Source organism: Zophobas morio, unplaced genomic scaffold (genome assembly GCF_036711695.1).
Source record: "Zophobas morio isolate AGI-343-1 ecotype UQ-CSIRO unplaced genomic scaffold, CSIRO_AGI_Zmor_V1 ptg000059l, whole genome shotgun sequence".
NCBI classification, from domain to species: domain Eukaryota; kingdom Metazoa; phylum Arthropoda; class Insecta; order Coleoptera; family Tenebrionidae; genus Zophobas; species Zophobas morio.
In genome coordinates, this window is record NW_026972164.1 from 121,114 (window position 1) to 144,861 (window position 23,748).

Genomic DNA, 23,748 nt, shown 5'->3' on the forward strand with positions numbered 1-23,748 from the left:
CAAATACATCTTTCCTCTAAGTATATTTATTATGTTCATTTTAAAACGGTTCTGCATATCTGCTTAAAAGTTTAGCTTTACCGCTAAGAGTTGATGCAAAAAGAGGCATCCATAGTGATATTAACTGCCACATAGCTCCAGTTATCATAAGATACATCATGAAGGGATACGAAGATTCGATGCTTTCACTGTGGTGTTTATGTAAATACGCCAACGTTCCCATAGAGGCTAGGTAAAACAGCATTATAACGCTGGTGACTCCTATCATAACGACTCGAAAGGTCCTTGAAAAAGTTTCCCTTACGATTGTCTGCGGTTTATAGTAAAGTAAGTATGTGAAATATATTTAAAGTTAATTAGATAAGAAGAAATGTTCATTTTCCGTCCGCTCATGTAGAACGACCAAACGTTCTTAAAAGGGTAGTATTTACAAAAAGGTTTTAAACGAAATTGATTTTACGGTGATTAGTTAATATTATAACAGCTAAATAACAAATAACAGCTTTTTTTTACATCAATGGTTGGCTCGTAATTAAGTTTAGTTAAAGAATTTCCTGGGAAAAATATTCTAGTATAATTTTCAAACGACAGTTTTTTGTCAACTGCAATATATTTTGTTAATTTCCATTATAATCAAATATAATTTTTAACTTACCAAATGAAAATTCACCAAAAACTTGTGTTCTAAAAGAGGGGGAGGGTTTATTTTGAAAAAGTATATTTTTGTAATAAATTTTATAACCTATTTGGAATAAAAGTTATTTAGTACGAAAATTATTATATTGTACCATGAAAACCTTCTTCTGATCTTCCTCCATGCCTATCAAACTTAATTTGCCCTGTTGAGCCAGTGAAGTCTAGTTCATATATTTTATCAAGTAATAAAATGTTATAAAAGTTAGAGGGGATAGCAAGGTTCTCAAAAAACTCTATTGCGTAACAGACGCCAGTATGTGGGCGCTCATCCCCTGGGCGGTGGCAATTGTTTTTATCCATTAGTAATCTACACAGTGTGGGGTAAAGTTTTAATACGTTAATATTGCGTATTAAAATTACGTACTCTTTCACTTCATTATTATATCTCTCGCAATGCTGGGATATTTTATAATCATTGGGGTTTAAACAGTTTTCCTCTATGCCGCGTTGTCTTAGTTCTTGAGCGGCAGCCATGTAACTTCGTACAGCAACCAAGACGGAGTCGTAGGCTACACATCCTAAGTACTGTCAAGTAGTATAACTTTAGAAAGGTCGGATTACTGCTTTATATTATTCGGCTTAAAAAATGTAATTAAATTGCAAACAAATAAGTTGAAACCTAAAAGTTTAACTAATTAAAAATTTATATACATATATCATTGTCTGCTAAGCATAAAAACATTTAGTTTATATTTCTGAAACTGGAATTCTTTAACTGAATGAACTTAATTATATAAGGAATATTTGTTTAGTTGATCAGTTGTTAAGTTGGTTTTTCTCAGCAAGACAAAAAAAATAAACTTGCTGAACAAAACGAATTATTTAATAGGAAAACAAAGCTGCAAGTACCACACAAATTTATATGAATAAATAATTTAAAAAATAATAAAAGGAATAATAAAGGTCTCAGTTTATATTGGTATGAAGTAATAAAAACTTGAAAATAATGCATTCTTAATCTGTTAAATTATGGAGCTCGTTGTACCTCTGCCTCATAAGAAGCATTAACTTTCCTTGCGCTTTCAACAAAATTTCTGTACTCGGTGGTCTTAGTATCACAGGCGTACCCAATAGTAATTAATCCTTGGCCCACTATCGGATTTTCTTTTAAAAATTTCCTGTTTTAAAACAACAAAAGGGTTAATTTCAAGTTGTAAATTTGTTATTTATATTATATAAACCAAGTTTCTAATAAGTCTTCTAAGTCCGAGTCGATTACCCAAGCATGGTCTTTGTTACCAACCATTCCCAATTTATAAGCTTCTTCAAGTACAACTGGAACATACAAACTTTTTTTTTTAAGAAAGTTATTTCTGTTAAATAACATAAGTAATGTTATAAAAAAAAATTACCTCAAACAAGCCAAGTAAAATATTTTTATGTTTTTTGACTTCAAATAACTTAGTTGATTAAACAAAAATTTTCTGTAGTTAAGTTCTGACCCTAATAATGTTTAGTTTATATTAGATTTTATCTTCTGATACCTCTAATTTATTAATTAGAGTTTAAATTAACCACAAACTTTTCGTTATAGCGCCCTACCAATACTTTAAAGAGAAATTTAATGTTACAGTTCTTTGAAATTAATGAGTAGTAAATATAAATATATTACTGGTGGATATTTACTTTATCAAATATTTTATGTAATTTATTTAAATTTAACTTGCCTCCAAAAAAATAAATTTTTTCAGCTATCCTAAAACCCAACACATTTGCTTGGTTGAGTAGTTGAGCTGTTTGTTGTTGTGAATAAGTATCCTCTGAAGAAATTACAGCAAGATTTTTCCATCCAATCTTGTGAATTAAAGCTGCTAAGGCACCTAATTATAGTTGCAGCATATATATATAAATAGTTATACAATATACAATTGTTTTAGTAATAAAATTAAACTATTAACGTAAGGTTAAATTAAGTATACTTGACTCTTTCTTATTGTAATTTTCTGCTAAAACCTAGTAGTTTATTAGGATTACTTATATGAAATTTGTTTTTATAAGTCATATCTTGGCGAATAGCTACCTGTGCCTTCTGCTTCAAAATGGCTAAAGGGCGTCATTGTCACTAGCGTTGAGTAAACACTTTTATCTACTAATGCAACTATATAAAAATTAGAAAAAAAGTTTTTAGCGCAACTAAGTTTAACACCTGCATTAGATACTGATATCCCAGGTATTCCCATAGATCGTAAATAATGATAAATGCCTGCAGAGACATAGGAATAATAGGAGCCGATAACTATCGAATAATTAACTTCCTTTATGAAGTAATATGAATCTCTTTCTTTTCCAGTCATGAGAAGGTTATACTTACCTTAATAATTACGTTTCTTAAAGCTTTATAAGGTTCGCTTGCATCATCCAAAATTTCTGCTTCCAGCGAAGTAACATTTTTTAATAAAGCAATCGAGGAGTACAAGCCAATTTTCAAACCATCTTTACTTAAAGGAAAACTTGCCCGAAGATTAATTGCTTGAACAAATAAATTTGTTGCAAGTAAAAATATGAGACAGAAAAAAAAACTTCTAGTCATAACTCCCTTTATTACCAAGTTTGATAACAAATTACTTTTTATTTATAACTGTAGCTAAAATTTTACTTAATTTTTTTAATAATAACGGCAAAGCTTTCAATAATACTTTGGTAAAATAGTGTTGTCATTCTAACTATTATGATTCTACTATAGTAAGTCCGTACTTACATAATTAATTATATCTAATTTTGTTATAGATTAAAGCATGTGGAAACTTTTAATTATTATTGGCTAAAAATAGTAAAAAGTTTTTTAATAAAACCGCGAACCACTAAGCTAAAAATTAATCGGCATACCTAATATGATTTTGACAAAAAATTGTTTTTTCTCTCTTTGATAGTATCAAGCTAGAATGTGCTCCTATTTACGATGTACATAAGAGTAATTTACACTATTTGTGCTTGTCGTGCGCCTGTTTGATAATTTATTAATAAAAACTAACAAAGGAAATACTACTTAAGTTACAAATATACAATTTGATTAGGGAGCTTGTAAACAACTAAAACACGTTAAAAGGTGGTTTCTCCTTTATAACATGTGTAAGCAAAAAAAAGTTTAGAGATTAATTACTATAATTTTAAATTAGCTACATTCTACAGTAAATATGAAGAACGTAAACTTTGCTAAATTTATGGAAGCACTTGGAGTTAACTAGTGTTTTAAAGGTTTTTTACCAAAAAAATCTAGTTTATAATATCGAACCGGTTTTTTTTGTTTATGCAACCTTTGAAACGGTTTTCAGCAGAAAAACAACACGCTTTTAAAGAAGCACTGGCGAACTGCTCAATAAAATTAGGGTATAATAAAAATTTACTTTTAGCCGAAACAAATTATTTTATTTAGTATTAATTAGTAACTCAATGTGTATACGGCTCGCGAAAATTACTTAGTTCTTAGCAACTTTAATTTTTCAAAATAATTTAAAAGTGAGTTAAAAGAGGTTGGAAAATTTTTACAAAAGTTAGTTTATTTATTAGTTAAATTTATAAACAATATATTTAAAGTTCGGCTATAAGCAGCTTATTCTTTATTTATTATATTTACTTTGTATGAACCCTTAAAATTAATTATATAGCTGGCAATTTATTATTTCTTTGCATTCATGGAAGACTCATAAGTAAACTATGGAACTGATTAAGTGGTCACAAAGCAAGAAGGTAATCTTTTTCCCTCATGCCTATTTGACTTATAAATCAAGAAGGCAACAGGGTTAACCTTTAAACAGACTCCAAAACTCTCATCTATCTATAACAAAGTTAAAACAATGCATAATTATTTAAAGTTATTTAGTTTCCTTGAGCCCCAGAATATTCGTAGCTTGATATAGTCAACGAAAGAAAAGCAAGTCTAGTTAAGAAAAGTTGAAGTAATTTGCTATTACTATTTTAAGTTCTACAAATTATAATTTAAAAAGATGTTTTCATTGGAGGATTTTATAAGTTATCGGTTTACAACTCATTAGTAAATAATGCATAAATTTTAAAAGTTCTAATCAACAACAGAAAATATTTTTTAACTTGCCTTTTGGGAAATAAAGACAGAAAACCACCAAAATAAAGTTTTAAAATTTTAAGCGCAGTGTTATCAAAGTTTTAGGTATGTTATAAGCAGTTATTAGGCACTGTTATTATGATTTTTTCTTTCTTCCTTGCGTGGGCGTGCTTGCTTTCTGTGTACGGTCAAGTATTGATAATATTTCCAAAAGAAAAAAACTGTACGTCGGCTTTTACATACGGGTTTAATGAGGCGAATGGAGTCAACCTCAATTTTTTCGACGACGAGAATCTGCCTTCTCTTGCAATAAGAAAACTCTCCGAGGTTGAAGACCCATTTTCACTGTTGGGTATAGCCGGAAGTTTCCACTCTTCTGTTTCACAAGTGATCTACGATTTCTTACACTGGCAAGGTGTTCCTGGAATTTCTTTTTCCAATTCAGGTATTTTAGCCTTTCCTTATAACACAATTTTTTTTTAACTTTATTGGCAAATAGATATTTTTTCTTTAAAATCGCGCTTCTCAACTTTTTATAGCATTCTTCCATTAGACAACATAAGAACCGTTTATCTCGGTACAGTATAGCTTACGGATATTTTGACGGCTAATAAATCTTTGTTATTATCTTTTATAAATTATAGCTGACATACTTGAAAGGTATAAGTGGACGCGGGTTGGCATCATACACCCTAGCAGCTCTTACTTTGTCTACCGCACAATTAGTTTAATTCAAGCTTTGGTAAAAAGAAACATAACTGTTGTAAATCGTTTGGAATATTCAAATATAGACGGTTATTTTTATTAAAGAACCAAATTAAGAATATAGGTTTTAATTTTTTTTGGTTAAGGAAATTTCCCACGTTCCTTTTTTGAGAAGAAATTGATTGCTTTAAGAGATGCCCAAATTAAGATTTTTATATTGTCTTGCCCTGTGTATCCCTTTTAAATTTTTGTAATTTTCCTCAATTTGATAAATTAATTTATTTATAGACCTGACGTCCTCTCCATGCTTAGGGTTGCTCATGAATTAAATTTAGTTGGTAACGGCAATTTTTTTTGGATTCTTTACGTGGATGATTTTGAGGTGTCTGTGTTAAATAATTGGTATTCTTAATTTTTATAATATTAAGACCTTTTTATATAACACTGTATAAATTTTATAAGGGACTACTTATCAAGGGCCCCATACGCAGCCCACGGCTTGCTCACATTTTCCTACGAATGCGATAAGTCTTCCGATTATTATCAAAACCTAAAGCAAAGAGAAAAAGCAGAGCCAACTGTATTACTTCTCTAGATGTGTTGTGGATTTTGAAATCAGTTTAATTTTTGCTTTTTTTTAGTTCTGGCAATGCGCTGCTTTCGATGTGGGCTATGCTCTGGCCACTTCCATTAAAAAAAGTCTTCCTTTTTATGGATGCCTGGCTAATTCCGATAAATCTACATGCTCGGGACTCGATGATTTGCACGTAAGGTTCAGCTATGCAAGGCCGTAATAGCTGCTGACAAAAGAAATAAACTTTGAATACGAGTAGCCTCCAAACCTTCTGTTCTCTGTGCCCCAAGCAGCGCGAATATAGAAGCGCCTGCCAGTCTGTATGCACAAAGCTCCAGAAGAACTTGAAGGACGGCTATATGGTGTATTACGTCCAACTAGCGCTGGAGATCTTCATGACCAATTTTTCCGGAGCCACTGGCCACGTCTCTTTTGAGCTAGATGGAGGCCGCACCCCAAACAGTGATTATAATAGAGATTTAAGTGTTTGGAAAGTGTGATGCTACTTATAATAGACATTAAAGTCGCCATACAAAATATAAGATCCAACGGCCAAACTTATGAGTTTGTTACAGTTGGACAAGTCACGTTAGGTGCCATATAGAAATAAATCTATAAAGTATTTCCAGCAATATATTCTTATTTTCTAGGCAACAGCGAAGCTCACCAGATAAGTTGGACTGATAGAGTGGTTTTTCCAGGAGGCACTCCCGAGCGTCCAAACTACGTCTCTCCTCTGGATCGGGCGCCGGTATTACCAATTTTTTTTAGGCCTCTTTTTTTTTAACTCTTCCGTTTCCCTGCAGGTTCGGTATGGGTTCACGCTTGGGAGAGTAACGCAGGCGATCCTCATTTCTGTTGTTGTTCTCTGCGTTCTGGTGTTTCTTGCTCTTCTTTGGGGATTTTGGAACTACCGCACCAAGCTGGTGGTAAAAACCTCGTCGAAGACTATGATGTACACGATGATGGGCGGTGCGTTACTCGCTATGACGGGCAACTTCGCGCTGGTCGTCCAGCTTTCTCCCAGCAGTACTTGCATAGTAGCCCTTTCGGTGCCTTTTTTCTTTTTGCTTTTTCTTCCCGCAGGCGCTTCCTGCTTGGTCTACTCTTGGACCACCGGCTGTGGCTGGGCACTCTACTTTGGGTCATACATACTCAAAAGCTACCGAATAAAGCTTATCTTTTCAGAAGAAACAGCACAAGGCTTTTATTTTTTCGTTGAAAAGTTTTTCTTTATTCATCTCTTTTCTTTACAGGAAAACATAGCAAAAGCAAGAAAGGAAACTTCAAGTTTACTGACGAGTTCTTGTTGAAAATTTTAGGGGCCTTTACTGTGTGCTTAATTGTATACCATGCTATATGGACTGCAGTGGATCGACCAAGTTAGTAAGAAACGAGGCCGTAGGAATAACTCGCTTTAGTCAACCAATTTTTTTCACCGGAAAGGAAGGGTGGAGTTTGTCATTGCCGGGGCTGGAGGAGAGGGAGACACAGTCCAGTACGTCTGCAAGGACTCCAAGTGGTCCCTCGCGCTGATGCTGGTCGAGTTTTTGTTTGTATGCTACGGACTGCTCCTGGCGTATCAAGGTGCGCCTTCTTCCTTGCTACCTTCCCTTTTTCTACAGAAAGTGGTAAAAGTGCGTTCGATGCCTTCTTATTTCAACGAGTCGAAAATCATCGCCTTCACCATATACAACTGGATCGTGCTTTTTCTGGTGTCCGAGTTTATGCTTCTCTTTATCCGGAGGAGTATATCTCAAGAAACCGCCATCATTATTTTGGTACTGACAAACTGCTATGAGTTGGCCACATTAGTCGGTTCTTTTTTCGGAACAAAAGTTGATATTCATTAGTATTATTAATTATAATTAATTATCATTATTGTTATTATTAGGTGTACCTCGCTTTCCGCGGGAAAGGGGACAATATGTCGAAAACTCAGGGAAGAACGGGTAAAGAAACAACTAGAAGCAAAAGAAGTATCGTGAATATTTCGATAAACACGCATACTAATATGAATCTCAATACCGGTATTATTTTTATTATTAATAATTAATTGATATCCTTAGAATAAATATCACAGATTCAAGAACAAGACTAACTTAGAAAAGTTACTTTCTCTTGTTTACAAAATTTAAATTAAAAAAAACCCTCTTTCCTTCTCTTCTTATTTATGTTTATTAAGCTCTGACTCGATAAACCCAATTAATTTCATCATTACAATATAGAAGAGTTATTATCAAAAAGTTTTTTGGCATTAAGAGTTAACCTCATTTTACTAACTTTTTACGCCCAAAAAAAGTCGTTCATATCACCATTAGTTGCTAGCATATCAGAATTGCTGGTCCTAAGCGTCGTAAGTAATCTTTAAAAAATTTTTCGACCCTACAAAAATAATAATAGAATATATTGAAACATTTTTGCTTAATCTACGGTAAAGTTCTATTAAAAATGCTAAAATTTTAAATTAGTTAAGTCGAACATACCAATTTGGAAAGCTTAAGTTTCCAACTTTAATAGCCAGGCTTTACACGTATTTATATCGCACCAAAAATATAAATAGTACGTAGTGGAGCAAAGTAAAAGAGTATTTAAGCAATTTGTTTTTACTTCCAGGAGCTGTGGTAAAATTTTAGGTCATATATTTTTAGATTATATTAAAATTTTACAAATATAACTATTATACATTAATGGAAAGTACTCGCTCTGGTCACTAACCGAATTTTCGAGCTTTTAACAGAGTATAACTTACAAGCTAAACCCTTTTAATACAAAAACCGCAAAATACAATGCACATTGCCGTTGCATGGTTAGTAACAGTTCTTTTGCCAGTATGAAATTGGAGATTGGTGTTACCTGGTAAGTCGTTTGTGGGTGGTACTAACACTGCATTGGAAAAGAAAACTATAGACAAAGCTTGATCTAAAGAATCATCTAGAACAAACCACGAGGAGTCCGTCATCTCGCGTAGCACCTACTTTTAGCTCACCTGAAGCCAAGTGGTTATTGCTGGTGAGCCGTAAACTCGGGCAAACTGGTACGTCATAACTGGTGAAAAAAACACAGGGAAGCGCCCCTTGTTGCAAACGAGAGTATGCTTTATGCTCAAAGTAAAGCGTGCCCCACCGCTTTTAATTTTTCCACTACATAGTTTATGTGCGAACGCCACAAGAGCTTATTTTAGATGATGACACCCGAATCTATAGCTTGAAAGAGCACGATAATATGTAGCCTCCCGCGCGCACCAAACTTTTTTTCGTCAAACGCTCTTTTGACGTCAAGAATGATGGCTCCAGTTGCATTAAAAATGAAAGTTAAGTTTGTTAAAGGCTTGCGTAAACAAACGGGTAAAGTAACGCATATAGGCAACTTCAGCTATTTAGTCAACTAAAGAGGGAGGACTGATAAACCTCTATTTATTTAACGTAGAGGACGGTCTCGGTGTCTTTAGGGAACATCACAACAGTAGCCTTCATCCTTTATAACAAAATGGGGTTGATGAACCATCAAGCTAAATGCACTATATAAGATCCATTACCACCGACGGACTTCTGCGGTAGCATCACATTAGTCCCTTCGGGGCCGAATAACCCTCGTCTCGCTAAAGCGTTAAAATATTTTTTTGTCTGTGATGTAAGCTCAAGCTTCTTCTAGGCGTTAGCGCAAGAATTCGATCTAAGGCGCATTTCGATTGAAATCAAAGGAGCAGGTAGCATACAAAGCGGCGAGATAATAATTTAAAGTGTCGATTTTTTGACTATGATATAATCCGTACCAATAACCGAGTTAAACATAATATTGGAGCCAAGCCAAAACAAAGTGCGTTGATACAGCGGGTTCGTGCTCCATACTGTATATCGTCGGATAATATTGAGAAATCCGAAATTTTCAGCCAGTGGGCTTGCCCATAAATTAATTAAATTTAGTACTTTTTGGTTTCCTTTAATGTTAAAAAACTAGAGGTTGTTTACCCTTGTGCTTTATTACTGAAAAAGCACCAAATAAAATGTCCAAATGTTTGTTGTTTGGTTATCACCCAATGTTATGTAAAAACTGGTTAAATATACGCTTAGGTTTCTGAGGTAATAATTTTTTGTTCATTATACCCTCTAGATTCTTGTAGGGTGGTATATATGGCATTTTTATAAGGAATTTTATTATTTTTCCTTTAGATAGTGGCATGCCTTTGTTTATACGGCGAACTCTTCTATACGAGTGTTTTTACTAAAATGTTGTCAACGATTTTGATGTCATTGTAAATTAGTATTTCAGCTTTTTGTTTTGGAAAAATATCTTTAAAAAAGTTTTTGAGGACTTTACTTCGGTAATGACTTTCTCAGGGCTTTATTTTCCACTTCACACGTAGATTTGTGTATTTTGTTCTGTCTACATTTCTCTTCCATGTAATTATGTTTTTATTAATGGTGATATTACCCATAGTAGCCTTCTGTCGTAGGTATCAGCCCAGGATGAATCTGAGTAGCGAAGTATTTGACTAGGGACCGTGGGGTTGTTATCTTATTAAAGATATGAAGAGTGTCCCTTAGCGTTTACTAGGTAATTGAGCACCCATTTAGCTGCTGCTAGATGGGTATTGTCATTGTTGTGTAGCAATCTCCTAAGTTGTGAGGTGGTAAAAGATATGTCCGAGCGTGTAAGTTCTGCTCTATATGACTTAGGCTTCCTATAAGACTAGCATAATCCCTGTTTGCTTCTAAAAAAAAATCTGGAAGTTTGAGTTGAGTTATCCTTACTAATGGGGGTTTAATTTTCTTACTCGATTTTATTTCGTCGGTTTCACCTAGTTTAGTTATTAGGGACGCTTGATTAATTAGGATTCACTCAGTGGTCTCTTCATTGTCTGCGTCTAGTGTTCAATGGATACTACATCTTAGCCTTCATAAAGCTTGTGGATTATGTATAATTGGTCTCCTAATATAAAGCAATTATCTTCGTAGATTCCGGTTATTGTTTCACGTCCGATAGAGTAGAGGATGCTATTCTCGATGAGAGATTTTTTAAAACCGTATTTTATAATGTTTGTCGTGATAGCTATAAAAAAGTCTTGCTGAAATTTTTAGGTCATAGCTTGCAACGTTAACCTTAGCCACACAATTTTCTTTCTTCCGGTAGTTTCTTAAGTAGGTAGCCTTGGTTATGAGTCTAACATATCCTTAAATAGAGACATGCCTTGGGCTGATAATAATTAAAAAACATAGAGATGCGTTTTTGTACTATGCTCACAGAGAATATAAATTTAATTTTTTTTTTTAATAAATTTAACACAGTATTTTGTTTCACTTATTCTTTTCTTTTTTTATTTTGTTTATATTGTATTCTTTCATTATTATTTTATACTATTACATATACTTATGTTTCATCTATCTTTTCGCTTTATATTGTTTCGTTATCGGCACCATGAAGCATTAATCTTTAAGTTAAACTAAAATTAAGGAAAGGCTTGCTATTAAAAAACTTTGACAACTCTTAATTTGTGATGTCACAACCTATGCTTTCGAAAAATTAATTATAAGAAGAGGAGATATTATCTTTAAAAATAATTAAACATCTTGCTCTAGGTCTCACATTATTTATCTAAGTCTATAACATTACACAAATAAAAAGATTATTTCGATATAAATCATCCGGGTGCAGTACAGATTATTCACACAAACTGAAAGACTGCAAGCTAAAACTTGGACAACTTTCTATTATACTTCGAGAAAATCATTAACAAAAGTAGCAGCAATACACTTATAAATTACAATTTTTCAGCCATTCCACTCTACAGCAATGTTCAGAGAAATATATATTATCTACCCTACCCAGATTGGTGGACAATATAAAACACTTGTGTAAAACACGTTCTGTCATTGCCTAACAACACTTTTTATAACTAAAAGATGACCTCAACATCCACTTAGCAGATAGATTTGTGATGGATGTCAAAACAGTAATTAATAAACCTTTCTTTTTAAAAAGAATACATGTGTAAGATGACTACATAAAATGCAAACTGACGTCCCACCTTTCTCTAGCTGATGAGACCAAGTAGAACCATCAAGAATTAAAACAACCATATTGTTTAAGATGTGGGATGGAGAAAACATCACTCTTCAATTTTTGGCTAAAGCATGCTTTAAAAGAATTTATAACATACATAAAGGCTCCATTGATCTTCTACATTCCTCTTTAAGGAGCAGTAACAATCAGGAGTCTCCTATACTATTTTATTCTGCAGCTTGCCTGCATGTTATCTTAGACCCGAAAAACAGGTTATCAAGTTTTTTTAATTGTATAGGCGAGGGTTTATACCTCGCGGGCTAAGCTACACACATATATATATGAAGTAGCCTGAGCACGACGTCCCTTTTTTGCTTTTGCGCGGGGGAGGAAGGAGGGGGTCGTTTGTTGTTTAATAAAATGGGCTCCTCTCTTCCGGAAGCCGGCTTAAGGACAAATGCTTATTTATTAGCTACTATTGAGAGCTTCGTAAAAAATTGAAGGCTGTGAATTTGAAGTTACAAGATTTCGAAAAAACGTCTCCTATTAAAAACTACACTAAACGACGAAAAGAGCCTGTAGAAAATTCCTCTATTATAAGTAGTAATGCCAATTCTTACTCTGTTCTCCAAGTACTTAACGGGCCTGGGAAAGAGGAATTCTTAGAGGAGAGCGAAGGAAATGCTTTTACGATAAAAGGTATTAAAAAGAATTTTAACGATAATAATATTACTAATAGTAATAATGTTACTAAAGAAAACAAGTAAATAGTAGTAGTAATAAATTTAGTAATTATACTTTTGCGACTGTATTAGCCTAAATAGTAAAATTATTAGTAATATCACCAAAAACTCTACTTTAAATAATAGTAACAAGACACAAATATGACTCATAGAGTACACTAAGATATAGAGTTAGAGATGGACAATACCCCCCCATTGCCCGGGTTACCTTCAGTGACCCCTGCCACCTCACGCAGTTGTACTTCTTAGGTAAAGTAATATTCCGCTTGTGGCCCCTTTGCGAAAAACAAAATTGGATTCACTTCGTAAAATTTCTGATAGCCAACGGCGCCAACAACACTCCGAAGTCTAGAGATACCCGTCAAGGAATTAAAATATTTTTAGCAACTGCAGGCGAGTACTGAGCCTTAACTAAGCTTATGAGAGATGAAGCGCTACCTCATTCCACCTACCAACTACTAGAGGACAAGGCTTTAAATTTGTTCTTTGCAGATCTATGGCCATCTCGACGTCCAAACCGTCGAGGGAGACTTACGCACGGAAGGCATACTCCTTTGCGTGGGGAGGATGCACACTGAGGGCACTGTCGATGGGAAACGCATGAAGCAGCCTCTACCGGTGTTGTTAGCACATATACCCCGGTGTGATCCAGGAAAGCTACTGGATTTAAAGACGGTTTTCTATCTTCAGGTTAGGGTTGGAGAGTTCTGAAAGTGTAAGCGAGTCGCACAGTGACATCGCTGTTGGGTATTTGGACAGAGCACAAATTTCTTCTCTGCAGTTTCCCGATGCGTTAACTGTGGCGTGGGCCACTTGACTGCACAGTGCACGAAAAAAGCACGAGAAAATCTTGCCAGTTGTGCTAAATGCGGTGGAGCGCACACTGCCAATTTTGTCGCTGCAAATGTTACCCGCGAAGATCTACCCCATCCAATCAAACTGCTCCACTAACCCGTCAGAACAGATCCCTATTAATGTAACCCGACCATCTCTTATGCCGCTCGCTTGGTCACAAAGATAACTCCTCAGAACCCCCCTCCCCATCAACCGCAACCAACGCTTCGACAACTGCTTTTAATATTGATCACAAACCTGTCAACAATGTTAGAGACGGTGAAGGTCTGGAATCCACTTGTAACGGTTTTTAGACTACAAGCGCTTCGTCATATCCGCCTTCTGTTCTGGAATGCAGATGGAGTTCTAACAGGAAATAAGAATTGCAGGATTTGGCCCAGCGCGAAAGAATAGATCTCTGTGTTATTAGTGAAACTCATCATTTTCCCAACCTTCTATTTAACCTCTGCACCTTTTCGGCCTACCGCCAGAATCGCCTTGATAGGGGCGGTGGAGGCGCAGCTATTTTGATCAGACGAGACATTCAATGCAGTGTGATATCCTTACCAGCCCTGCAAAGAATAGAGGCGGTTGGAGTTTCCCTCCACTTAATCAACCAGGGGCCCCTGTCGGTATATGCAGCTCCCCCCAGCATGCCAATTACTACCCTTTTTACAAACTGTTCCTCAGTTAATGTATGTCGGACCTTAACTGCAAGCATCCTGCCCGGAACAGCCGTGTCGATAACCCAAACGGGCGAATCTTCGATTCTTATACCGTCGACCGCGGACTGCGCGTCTCAGGACCGCATTACCCAACACATGGCAAGGACAGGATATCAGAAGTATTAGTTACCACCCTTTTGAAAAATATTTATACTTCAACGACAATTGAAGCTCTTTATGGATTCTCTCTCGTCAGGTCATCTGCCAATTCTGCTTGATTTAGGCGACGAAGAGGGGTTACTGAGGACATATACCAGAACTTTTACGGACTGGGCTCAATTCTCTGAGGCTCTTGGTATAACCTTTTCAACATTTTCCGCGTTGCTTAGTACGCCCGCGTACTTGATGTTGCTGTTGCTGAATCGAGGGCGCTTTGACCATGGTGTATCACACCGCCACGACAACTTGTGAAGTTGGGCCCCGCCCTAACTGCCTGCCTGATGAATTGAAATCCCTTATTTGTGAACGGCGACGCCTTATTCGAGTGACCATGGTATCACTCCCAAAAAATAAATTAGCTCTCAAAGACTCCACGGCGCATTGGGAAATGTCGCACCATAGCCGACTATGGGAGACAAAATTAAGTAATATATCGGATAATAACTGTAACGGTCACGTTTCTATAGGGAAGTTTAAAAGGTAATACAAAGCCGAGAGCGTTTACCATTACCTACTATGCGAGACGGCAATTTTGTAGCGGAAAATGCTGCTGACAAAGCGACGACTTTTTGCCGATCACCTCGCTCCTCAGTGGTATCACCGGCTTATTTATTTGCTGATGAGGTGCTTTGTGAATCAAACTTCCTTGCTAATGCTGAGGAACAGCTTGAGCCAATCACTATAGTCGAAATCGTAGAGATTATTAACGCTTTGCCGAGACGAAAGGCACGTTATCATCAATGTGATGTTAAAGCATTACCAATGATGGCGGTAGAAGCCTATGCTGCCTCATCAACTCTATGATGGCCCTCGACGCCTTCCCATTGTGCGAGAAAATGGCATCTGTTGTCTGTTGTGATACTCCCGAAAACACCATAACCAGCATATACGCCAAGCAAATACAGGCCTATTAGCTTCTCGTCAGCCATTAGCAAAGTAGCTGGGGTGGCCATACTGCGCCACTTGAAAGCATTTGTTGATGCAAGCCACGCCCTGCTAGAGTTTTAATTTGGATTTTGACAAGGACACCCCGCCACTCACACTCCTCCGCTTGCAGAGTGGTAGGTCCGGGCCCTCATTTTAAAGAAGGAACGGGCGCCGTATTTCTTGATGTCAAAGAAATGTTTGACTGAGAATGGCAAAAGGGCTTGCTTTATTAATAACGCGTCGTAGCCCTTTCTACTATTCTTTTTAACATGATCAAAGCTTACCTTGAGGACCACTTCTTTGATGCACGTGTGGGTGATGCGCGCTTACCCCTAAAGCTACTAACAGCTGGCGTCTCACAATAATCTCTTTTATCACCCTTACTCTTTGCAATTTATCTCTCCGGCGTGCCACTCGCGGATTGCTTTATATGCGAATGACACGGCGATTAACTCCTTGTCAAAGTCATCTGCCCTATTGCGCTAGCATCTGCAGCACTAACTAGTGACGCTTGCCAACTGGTGTCACCCTAGAAAAACTACTATTGATGCGGAAAAAAGTAAAGCCCTTTTATTTCAGAGAAGTGCACTACACCACTACTGCCGCTGGTCTTCGAAAATAAAGTGGATCCTTGGTGTTCTCAAGCGAAGTACCTGGGGGTCGTTATCGACAATAAGCTCTCGTGACGGCCGCACGTAAACTATATCGCGGCGAAGGTCTAGGCGGAGGTTCATACTCTCCCCCTTTACTTTGTGCTTGAGGCAAACTCTCTCTGCACAACAAACTACGCTTATCTTTGTTGTTCGCCCGACCGGTCACGACATACTCGCTTACTGTCCGGGCCAACGCCTCACCGGAAATAGTCTCTTCACTTCAAGTGAGACAGAACATGCCGCTACCCCTTACGACGGGCGCATTTGTGGTTTGTCTGCAATGATGTCTTACATAAAGACCTCCAGATTGAACCTCTGGGTGACTTTTTTCGACACAATGCTATCGTCACCTACAACCGGCTTAGTTAGCACACCAATCAATTACTGACAGATAAGGTCAGCTACTAAATCTGGGCCTGCACCCGCTATTGCCCACCCCGCAATGAACCCTTAAATCTATCTTATGCGTTAGGTGTAGAATTATTTTATTTTTAAATACATATACATATATATATATATATGAGATAGCTTTAACACAAGCTAATGTGTACAATGTCACCCTGTTGAGAGATCGTAAATTCGGTGTTTTCCTTTACGACCCGATCGGGAACCAGGAAGTACCGTTAATTAAAAAAAATTCCTTTTTTTTCTCTTTGGTTTGTTGTTTTGGCTGCCTGCAGTGCTCCCAGGAGCCTTAACTTATCAGATAAATTATTACCGTCTTAAATCTTTAACAACTCTATATATCTTATAGACTATAATATACAAGCTACTATATTATATAATTAATAGTTTATAAATATACCACTTTTAAAGACTTACTACCGGTAAATCAACATTATGTAAAAAACTATTTTTACTCCGATACTCAAGAGTCATTTGCTTTCACTTGTCTAATAAGATAAAATTGATTTCTTTAAAAAGTTTAGTAATGATAGAGCTAACAATTAGTAAAGACCATATAATGATACCATAAATATTAAAGATAAATATTTGATGTCATTCATTAATTTTATAATAACCACATTACATTTGACATTGAAGTATTAACTAAACCAAGTTTAAATTTTTTTTTTATAAAACCATTTACCTGTAGAGAATATGGTTTATGCGAGACATGTAATTTAAGATCAACCTGTTCCAAAAGATTCGAAACACATTACTCAAACTCCCTGGTCAATTGTTTTATTTGAATACACTTCAATGAAGTTTTAACTCCTTAGGATGGAAACAATTATATAATAATCCTAACGGATGCAATCTCAAAGCATTTAACTGCAATTTCTGCTAAATTTAAATATGAAATAACTACTTTATAAAGATACATAAGAAAACATTTACACAATGAAAAAGAAATTAACCGTACTGCAGCAACTGCTATAATAAAATATCTTAGAGCTGACAAAAATTCTGAATTTAAATTTATGAATGCTCGAAGACCTTAATAAATGATACGACTGTAAAATTAATGTAACCTCTAATAGATACCATCCTCGTACACTTCTGCAAACGAAAGAATGGACAACGGGTAAAAGTTGATAAACACTATAATAGTTGACGCAAGAAAATTAAGCCGGATATGATACTATCATTTGTGGCAAGTTCCCTAATTAACAGATGTTCATGTAAGAGCAAAATCGTATTTATAAGATAATGTACTAAATGCTAAAAAAAAAAAATTAAATTTAGTCTTATCAAATATCCCCCTCTGGATGCAATTACCATTCGCAAAATTCTCGGCATCCCTTGCAACCAATTCTTTCAACGTACCCTGCTAAATATTGTTCCACGCTCTTTAAAGAGCCCCCCACAGATTTTCCTTTCATGGCGCACATTCTTATCTGTCTCTCCTCTTGAGTTCAGCCCATATTTTTTCGATGAAATTCAAGTCCTGACCCAGGAGGAGGGGTCACGCCATGCTTTGAAGGGCGTCTTCCTCTTCTTTTCCGGTCAGGAACCTTCTGCACGCCCGTGCGGTGTGTTTAGTACCATTGCCCTGCATAAAGGTAAATTACTACCGATTAAGCACTCCCGAGGGTACCGCATTAATTTTATGATAGGGAGATAGTTTTCGTTGCCCAAGATCCCAGCAATATTAATTAAATCTCCCACACCGGCAAAGGAGAAACAACCCCAAACTAACACGATACCTTCCCAAAGCCTCACTGCTGGAACCACATCATTTTTAATCCTTGTTCCTTCGGACAAAAAAATGAACGTTTTTGACCACAATACGCTTTTCTAGACTCCAGTGTCCAATTTTCATGTGCTTTGGCCCACTGAAGACGTTTTGTTTTGTTATCTCAACGAAGTGGTGCTTCCTAGGTACACTGGCCGTGGTAGTTAACTTCTTGTAAGCGCCTTTTTACGGCACTGACGGAGCTTTGTCTTCCCCAATTAAAAGCTGTGTTAAGTTCAGGGCTGTAAGATATATCTCTTACACTTGTTAATCTGTTTGATTATTAGTTGTGGGCTGCTGAGGGAATCCGAGATGGACGAGGGCGCTTGAGGTCTTTAAAATTCCGCATTCTTAAAATCGACGAACTGTTAGATGGACGATAGAATTTTTCACACCCACTCTATCGGCAACTAACCGCACTGAAAAACTTCCGGATGTAAAGTTACAATATCTGAATGTTTTTTTAATACCCAACGGCATCTCACGAGTCACTTCTAATAAGCAAAGTGCATAAATTATTATGTGGCGGTCAGCTGCTTGGGTTCACCTGGTTAGTTCGGTATCGTGAAAGGAGTTTTAGAGCGGCTCTCGCCGTAGTGTGGCCTTTCGGCACGAACTGTCTAGAGAGATGATTGGCAAAAAGCTATGCATCCTTTAGACGCTTTCGGTATCATGAAGTCAATGGCATAGTGGAGGGGGCAGCTGTATTAGTATGCTCCACCAAGCGCTAAAAAGCTTGCCGTTCTTCATCCGCCGCGTTAACCTTGTTTTGCAGTTTATTTTTTACTAGAGGCCAATCCTTTATCTGTTACTGAAGACAATATAACTTTGATCCATGGTTGAGGCATGTATGCGGCGGTCAGACGTGCCATCCGGCACTCGTAAATAAAATGTATTAGGGGTACACACTACACGACTTTTTATGGCAGCAGCGTGGACAACAACTAGCGCGGGGTTAATAAAGCGCGCAGCTTAGGAAATTTTTGTTCATGCTAAGAACCGTGTACAGTGCTTCGCTATAGCATGCTTTAACCAAAACCGAGCAAAAAGGTTAAGGGACCCGAAGAAAGTTCAGTCAAGACCTCGATTGTAGTAAACAAGGTAATGTCTCGTTTTCTTCATGTGCGTCTCTCAGCGTGATACTTCGAATTATTAACGAGTTTGTGCCGTCGCACTAGGCGAGATGGTCAAAGCGACTTGTCATGTAACTGGAGAAACGTTTCGCTAAACGGAGCGATATCTACATCATTATAATGCAGTAGTTTTAGAAGCTCATCTATTTTTTAGTACGTACCATTGGTTCCTGCTGCAAAAGTCGAAGATAACACAATGGTTCGTTTGAGAGGAGCTTTGTATGGTGCCAGAACTCGCCTGCTTCTAGTGGGGCAGTTTGTTGTCGTTTCTTTTTCTGTTTTTCTCTTTAATGTTGAAGAAGGGGACGAGGCGAAACGAGACCCCGTCAAGATTGCTTAAGAGCTCGTCGGCCTTACAGGTTTATGTTTCTGTCGGTCGTTGACCTGCTGAGTTTTGAAAACAATTTACAAAGATCCTGAATTCCTTAAAAGTTTGCAGCATGAGGTTCGTAAAAGATGGTGCGGTTAGCAGGCAGCTCCTGGAAAAAGTCTTCCCCACTCTTGACGCAGCGTAGATTGACGGTAGCGTGCGTTTTGTGGTTGGCGCAGATAGCAATGATTTTTTTATGACGCTCTAGTCTTCATTCCATGTGACGCTTATATAGCAAATTATAGTATTATAGTTCGTGCGCCCATAGTAAAACCATCTATCAGGGCTCCTGACAACACACCATTAAAAAAAATGTTTGCTTGGGTTTATGGGACGTCTGCAGCATAAAATAAATCATGACCGGGAGGTTCAAACCCTAAAGTAATAGGGCACTTCTGGGAACTCGGTTACTGCCCAAAGGCCCCAACGTCGAGATCCCCGGGAAAACTATTGCCGACTTAAGGGTATTGAGCTTTGGGCAGGTCTTAAAACATTTAAATTCTAAAATTCTATCAAAATTAAAAACATTCATATATGCGGTACTAACAGAAAGACATATTTGAACTCTATAAATTGGTCACCGAATGCATTAAAACTTTTTACGTAGTGTTTTAAATTTTTTTATTTACTTTTCCATTCTTTCGTGAGCGATAGTGCATGTTAAACTTGAGAAGCCTCTAAACAAATTGTAATATTACGCGAGGTAACCTAAAACAGTCTAAACTATACGGCTATTAATGGTATAAAGCTCTTTACATTAGCAATTTTGTCAACCATTTAAAAGAAAACGAATTATCCTACTAATTGATGTATATAGTATAAAGTTTAGAATCAAAAACACACAATCCATTAGGACGTTATGTAATTTTTTTACGACTCTAACCCTAGCTTCATAAATACTTCTTTAAAAAGGAAGGAGCCTTGCTATACCTTGTAAAAAATTTATAGCCTTGATATAAGAGCTCAGTCATTTTGTAATAGACTAATAGACCCCTGCCCCCTGATTTGGTCAGTGACTAAAAAAAATTATAAATTGTTTAGCTATAAATGAGCTAGTGTGTTCGTAAAGAATTTGACAACCACGTAGAGGCTATGAAAACAATAAACAATATAGAGCCTAGTTTACGCCGAAACGTACAAGGGTGTGGACAATATCTTAGTAATTTTAAATAATTTACTACGGTTTGTAATGGGTTTTCCCCTCCTAAAAGTTACACCAATCGGGGTAGCCTCTTACTATATTATCAAGAAAAAGAGAAAAGTTTTAATGAAAAGAAGAACAAGAAGATGCATGATAACTGCCGCCTTGTAGAGAAAGGAATTTACGTGCAGCACATTATAGCAGGTATTACTTAATTCTTTAAGCGAAAGAGATTTAGTGATGGGGCCCTTCTTTACCAAATATACTCAGTACGTGTCCGCTACAAGCTTTTTTAAGTGTTCAAATTTAAAGCTTCGAAATTATATAGCTCAACCGATGGAGAAAAGCAGGCTGTCGTTTGATGCTACCAACAAGTTGAAGTATATACTACAGAGACAAATAGTTGAAACTGTTCATGAGGAATTTAATTGGGTTTAATAATTAATACGCCGTGATCACGGTAAAACGCAAAAGGATTTAACAGAACACTGAAATATATATCTAGAAAAAAATAACGTGAGGATCTATAATTTTGTTTAAACACCCTTTTAATCTTTATATGTTTGCGCCACTAAGTCATTACATTGAAAAGCGTGACGCTATTAGCAAGGCACTCCAACACATGTTGAGAGTGATAAGTTAACCCCTTATAGGTTACTGGTTACTATGCCTATCACTTGTCGCCTAGGTTCAATGTGCAAGAGTGGGTCTATGGAACTTGACTCTAAACTACAAGCTCGGTCTCTTAAACAATTCTTGGTAAGTTTGAGATCATGTTCTAACGGATTAGGTAGCAACCAACAAAACATGTGGTAAATTTAGTTACCAGTGAACGTTAAGTTAAGCATGAGTTGCGTGATCTATATTTATTGGACAAAAAATTGTTTATTCTAGATGTAAGTTTATTTTTGGTTAAATAGGTAAGTAAACATTTTTTTCACTGTTTTATATTAATTGGGATATATAGAACCAATTTTGAAAACAAATATTGGACTTTAAAGTAATAGCTTCAACATAGGGAGTGATTTCGCAGAAAAAAAACAAATCTACTTTAAGCACCAGAGTTGGCCTTTTAAGGGTTAAAACGAATTATAGGTAGTAAGAACTTGGATTTTTTGGCGGATCAAGTGTGCAAAGAGTACGATACCTGAATAGATATGGTAAGAGAGGCTGTGGACGGGCGAGGAGTTTCTCCTTGATAGATGCAGTACAGAGGCCGTTAGAATTTTTATCAGCAGGTATTAGGTTAACGAGCGAATTTTGGAAAGATTTGATAATATTTAGTTATAGTCGAAAGGTATTCTATTTTTTGTTTTAAAGGAGGAACGCTGGATAGGACATAAAATGTTTTCACATTATGTTAAAGTTGCAGTTATTTAAGTAAATTTATTCTTGAGCGGCAATCAGTCCATAAAAACAAGAGTAGGCTCCTTTCATAGTTAAAAATAAAAACATTTTTCAACTACCAACTACCATTATTCCAACGAAAATGCTGAGAGAATTATTCAAAATTTGAACAGTGCTGCTGAAAACTAGTTTAACAAGATTGCTTAAATAAATGTTTAATAGATGAGTAACGCATATATAAATATAACAGGACTCCAATATAGTGAGAGCTGCGCCTGTTAATTGTATGTTGTGGTTTTCGATTGTTAGTAGTTCCGATTCATTAGTGGACTGTCTGTAAATTATTGCGGTGGTAGGTTTCCGTTCTAAGTCTGTGTGTTTCAAATCGGATGGTCTCGTTTTGGTCCTTCCTTTAAGTGTTATGTGTGTCTACGGATAGCTTTGATGTTTTTAATCTTCTCTTTTACGTCTCTGCGTGCGTAAGGTTTTATCGAGGAATAAAGGTTGATATTACCGTTTTATTTTGTAGTTGCTCTTCTTGGGTTTCTTTTGTCGATCTTCCTCGTTATGTTTTCTCATTGTTGTCATTTTTGTCACATCTAGGTGCTATTTGTTCTTTGCTATCTCCTATTAGTTTCAAGACTTTCGTATTGGTGGGGTGTAAGAGTTGTACCCTACCGTTTTTGGTGTTTATCCAGCTGAAAGTGTTAATTGGATTAATCCTTTAAACTTGTCATCTTGGTCTACACCGTCGTTGGTCGTTTGATCCTATCTCGGAAGTTTTGAAAATTCAAGGTTTCTTAATTTTTTCAGTTTTTTAGTAGATTCGTTATCCCAGTAAAGTGACATTTTTTTATCGCCCTCAGATCCTTGTGTTGATGAACAAACGATACTCCCCGTTCTTTATAAAATACTTCTTTCATGTAATTAAGGGATATGTATTTTTCAAAGCACACAACGTTTCGTGATTTTTCTAATGTCCTGGTCGTCTGCGTAAACTGAGGTTTAGTAGTCATTGCATTTATTGTGCGGTCTCCCGACTTGGTTTTGTGCCTCAATTTTTGTATTTTGACTTTGCAACCAAGGGGTATGAAATGTTAAATAGGTATCTATTTAATACTTTGGGTGATATTTGGGGTTTTAGTTTTGTTGTTACGGGGGAGTCGAATAATAATGAATACTGCTTTAATGATCGGCCCTCGTCCCAGTTTTCCGGGCCTAATTCGGATTGTTTTAGTAAACACTCCTTGTCAGTCATATTGCAGTGTTTAAATATATCTTTCACTGGACATATTATAATTGCAAAAAAGCATATGCTTAATTACGTTTAGATTACAACGAATATAATTATCAACGCTATTTACAATAAACAGAGATTTTGTCTTGCTTATACTTTTGTTATTTGTCTTTTATTTATCATCATCTAGGTGCTCTTATATTCAACTATTTTGCCACTTTTTCTTTATCAAACTGATCTTAAACGGATGAAAATTTTGTGTTGCCCTCAGAAGGGATACTTAGAGGTCTTCAATAATTTT

General features: G+C 36.3%; 1 protein-coding gene and 1 long non-coding RNA gene across 5 annotated transcripts; both read left to right on the plus strand.

Annotated features, from left to right (window-relative positions):
• The first annotated feature begins 4,830 nt into the window (after positions 1 to 4,830).
• Positions 4,831 to 8,146, plus strand: LOC135143470 (uncharacterized). Of its 4 annotated transcripts, XM_064075332.1 has the most exons (17): positions 4,831 to 5,162; positions 5,217 to 5,294; positions 5,362 to 5,511; positions 5,569 to 5,653; positions 5,711 to 5,824; positions 5,885 to 6,002; positions 6,064 to 6,194; positions 6,256 to 6,458; positions 6,512 to 6,589; positions 6,647 to 6,747; positions 6,803 to 7,025; positions 7,083 to 7,199; positions 7,253 to 7,378; positions 7,443 to 7,583; positions 7,635 to 7,834; positions 7,891 to 8,026; positions 8,080 to 8,146. In XM_064075332.1, exons 1-17 carry the CDS (start codon positions 4,856 to 4,858, stop codon positions 8,100 to 8,102), a joined length of 2,331 nt encoding a protein of 776 aa, XP_063931402.1. In that variant the 5' UTR covers positions 4,831 to 4,855; the 3' UTR covers positions 8,103 to 8,146. The 4 variants fall into 4 exon arrangements, 3 of the variants coding, with proteins under 3 accessions (XP_063931402.1, XP_063931404.1, XP_063931403.1); XR_010282788.1 differs by lacking the exons at positions 7,891 to 8,026; positions 8,080 to 8,146 and having other exon boundaries at positions 7,447 to 7,583; positions 7,635 to 7,709; XM_064075334.1 differs by lacking the exons at positions 7,891 to 8,026; positions 8,080 to 8,146 and having other exon boundaries at positions 7,447 to 7,537; positions 7,622 to 7,696.
• A 14,372-nt stretch (positions 8,147 to 22,518) lies between these two features.
• On the plus strand, positions 22,519 to 23,419 carry LOC135143490 (uncharacterized). Its single transcript, XR_010282803.1, has 3 exons — positions 22,519 to 22,713; positions 22,814 to 23,005; positions 23,077 to 23,419. It is a non-coding gene; the product is annotated as an uncharacterized LOC135143490 (long non-coding RNA).
• Positions 23,420 to 23,748: the final 329 nt, after the last annotated feature.

Excerpts from the sequence above, each read along its gene's own strand:
- LOC135143470 (XM_064075332.1), top strand. The coding sequence starts at position 4,856 with ATGATTTTTTCTTTCTTCCTTGCGTGGGCGTGCTTGCTTTCTGTGTAC. Across the intron at positions 5,163-5,216 it reads AATTTCTTTTTCCAATTCAG|ATATTTTTTCTTTAAAATCG; the intron begins GTATTTTAGCCT and ends ATTGGCAAATAG. Across the intron at positions 6,195-6,255 it reads CTCGATGATTTGCACGTAAG|CCTCCAAACCTTCTGTTCTC; the intron begins GTTCAGCTATGC and ends GAATACGAGTAG.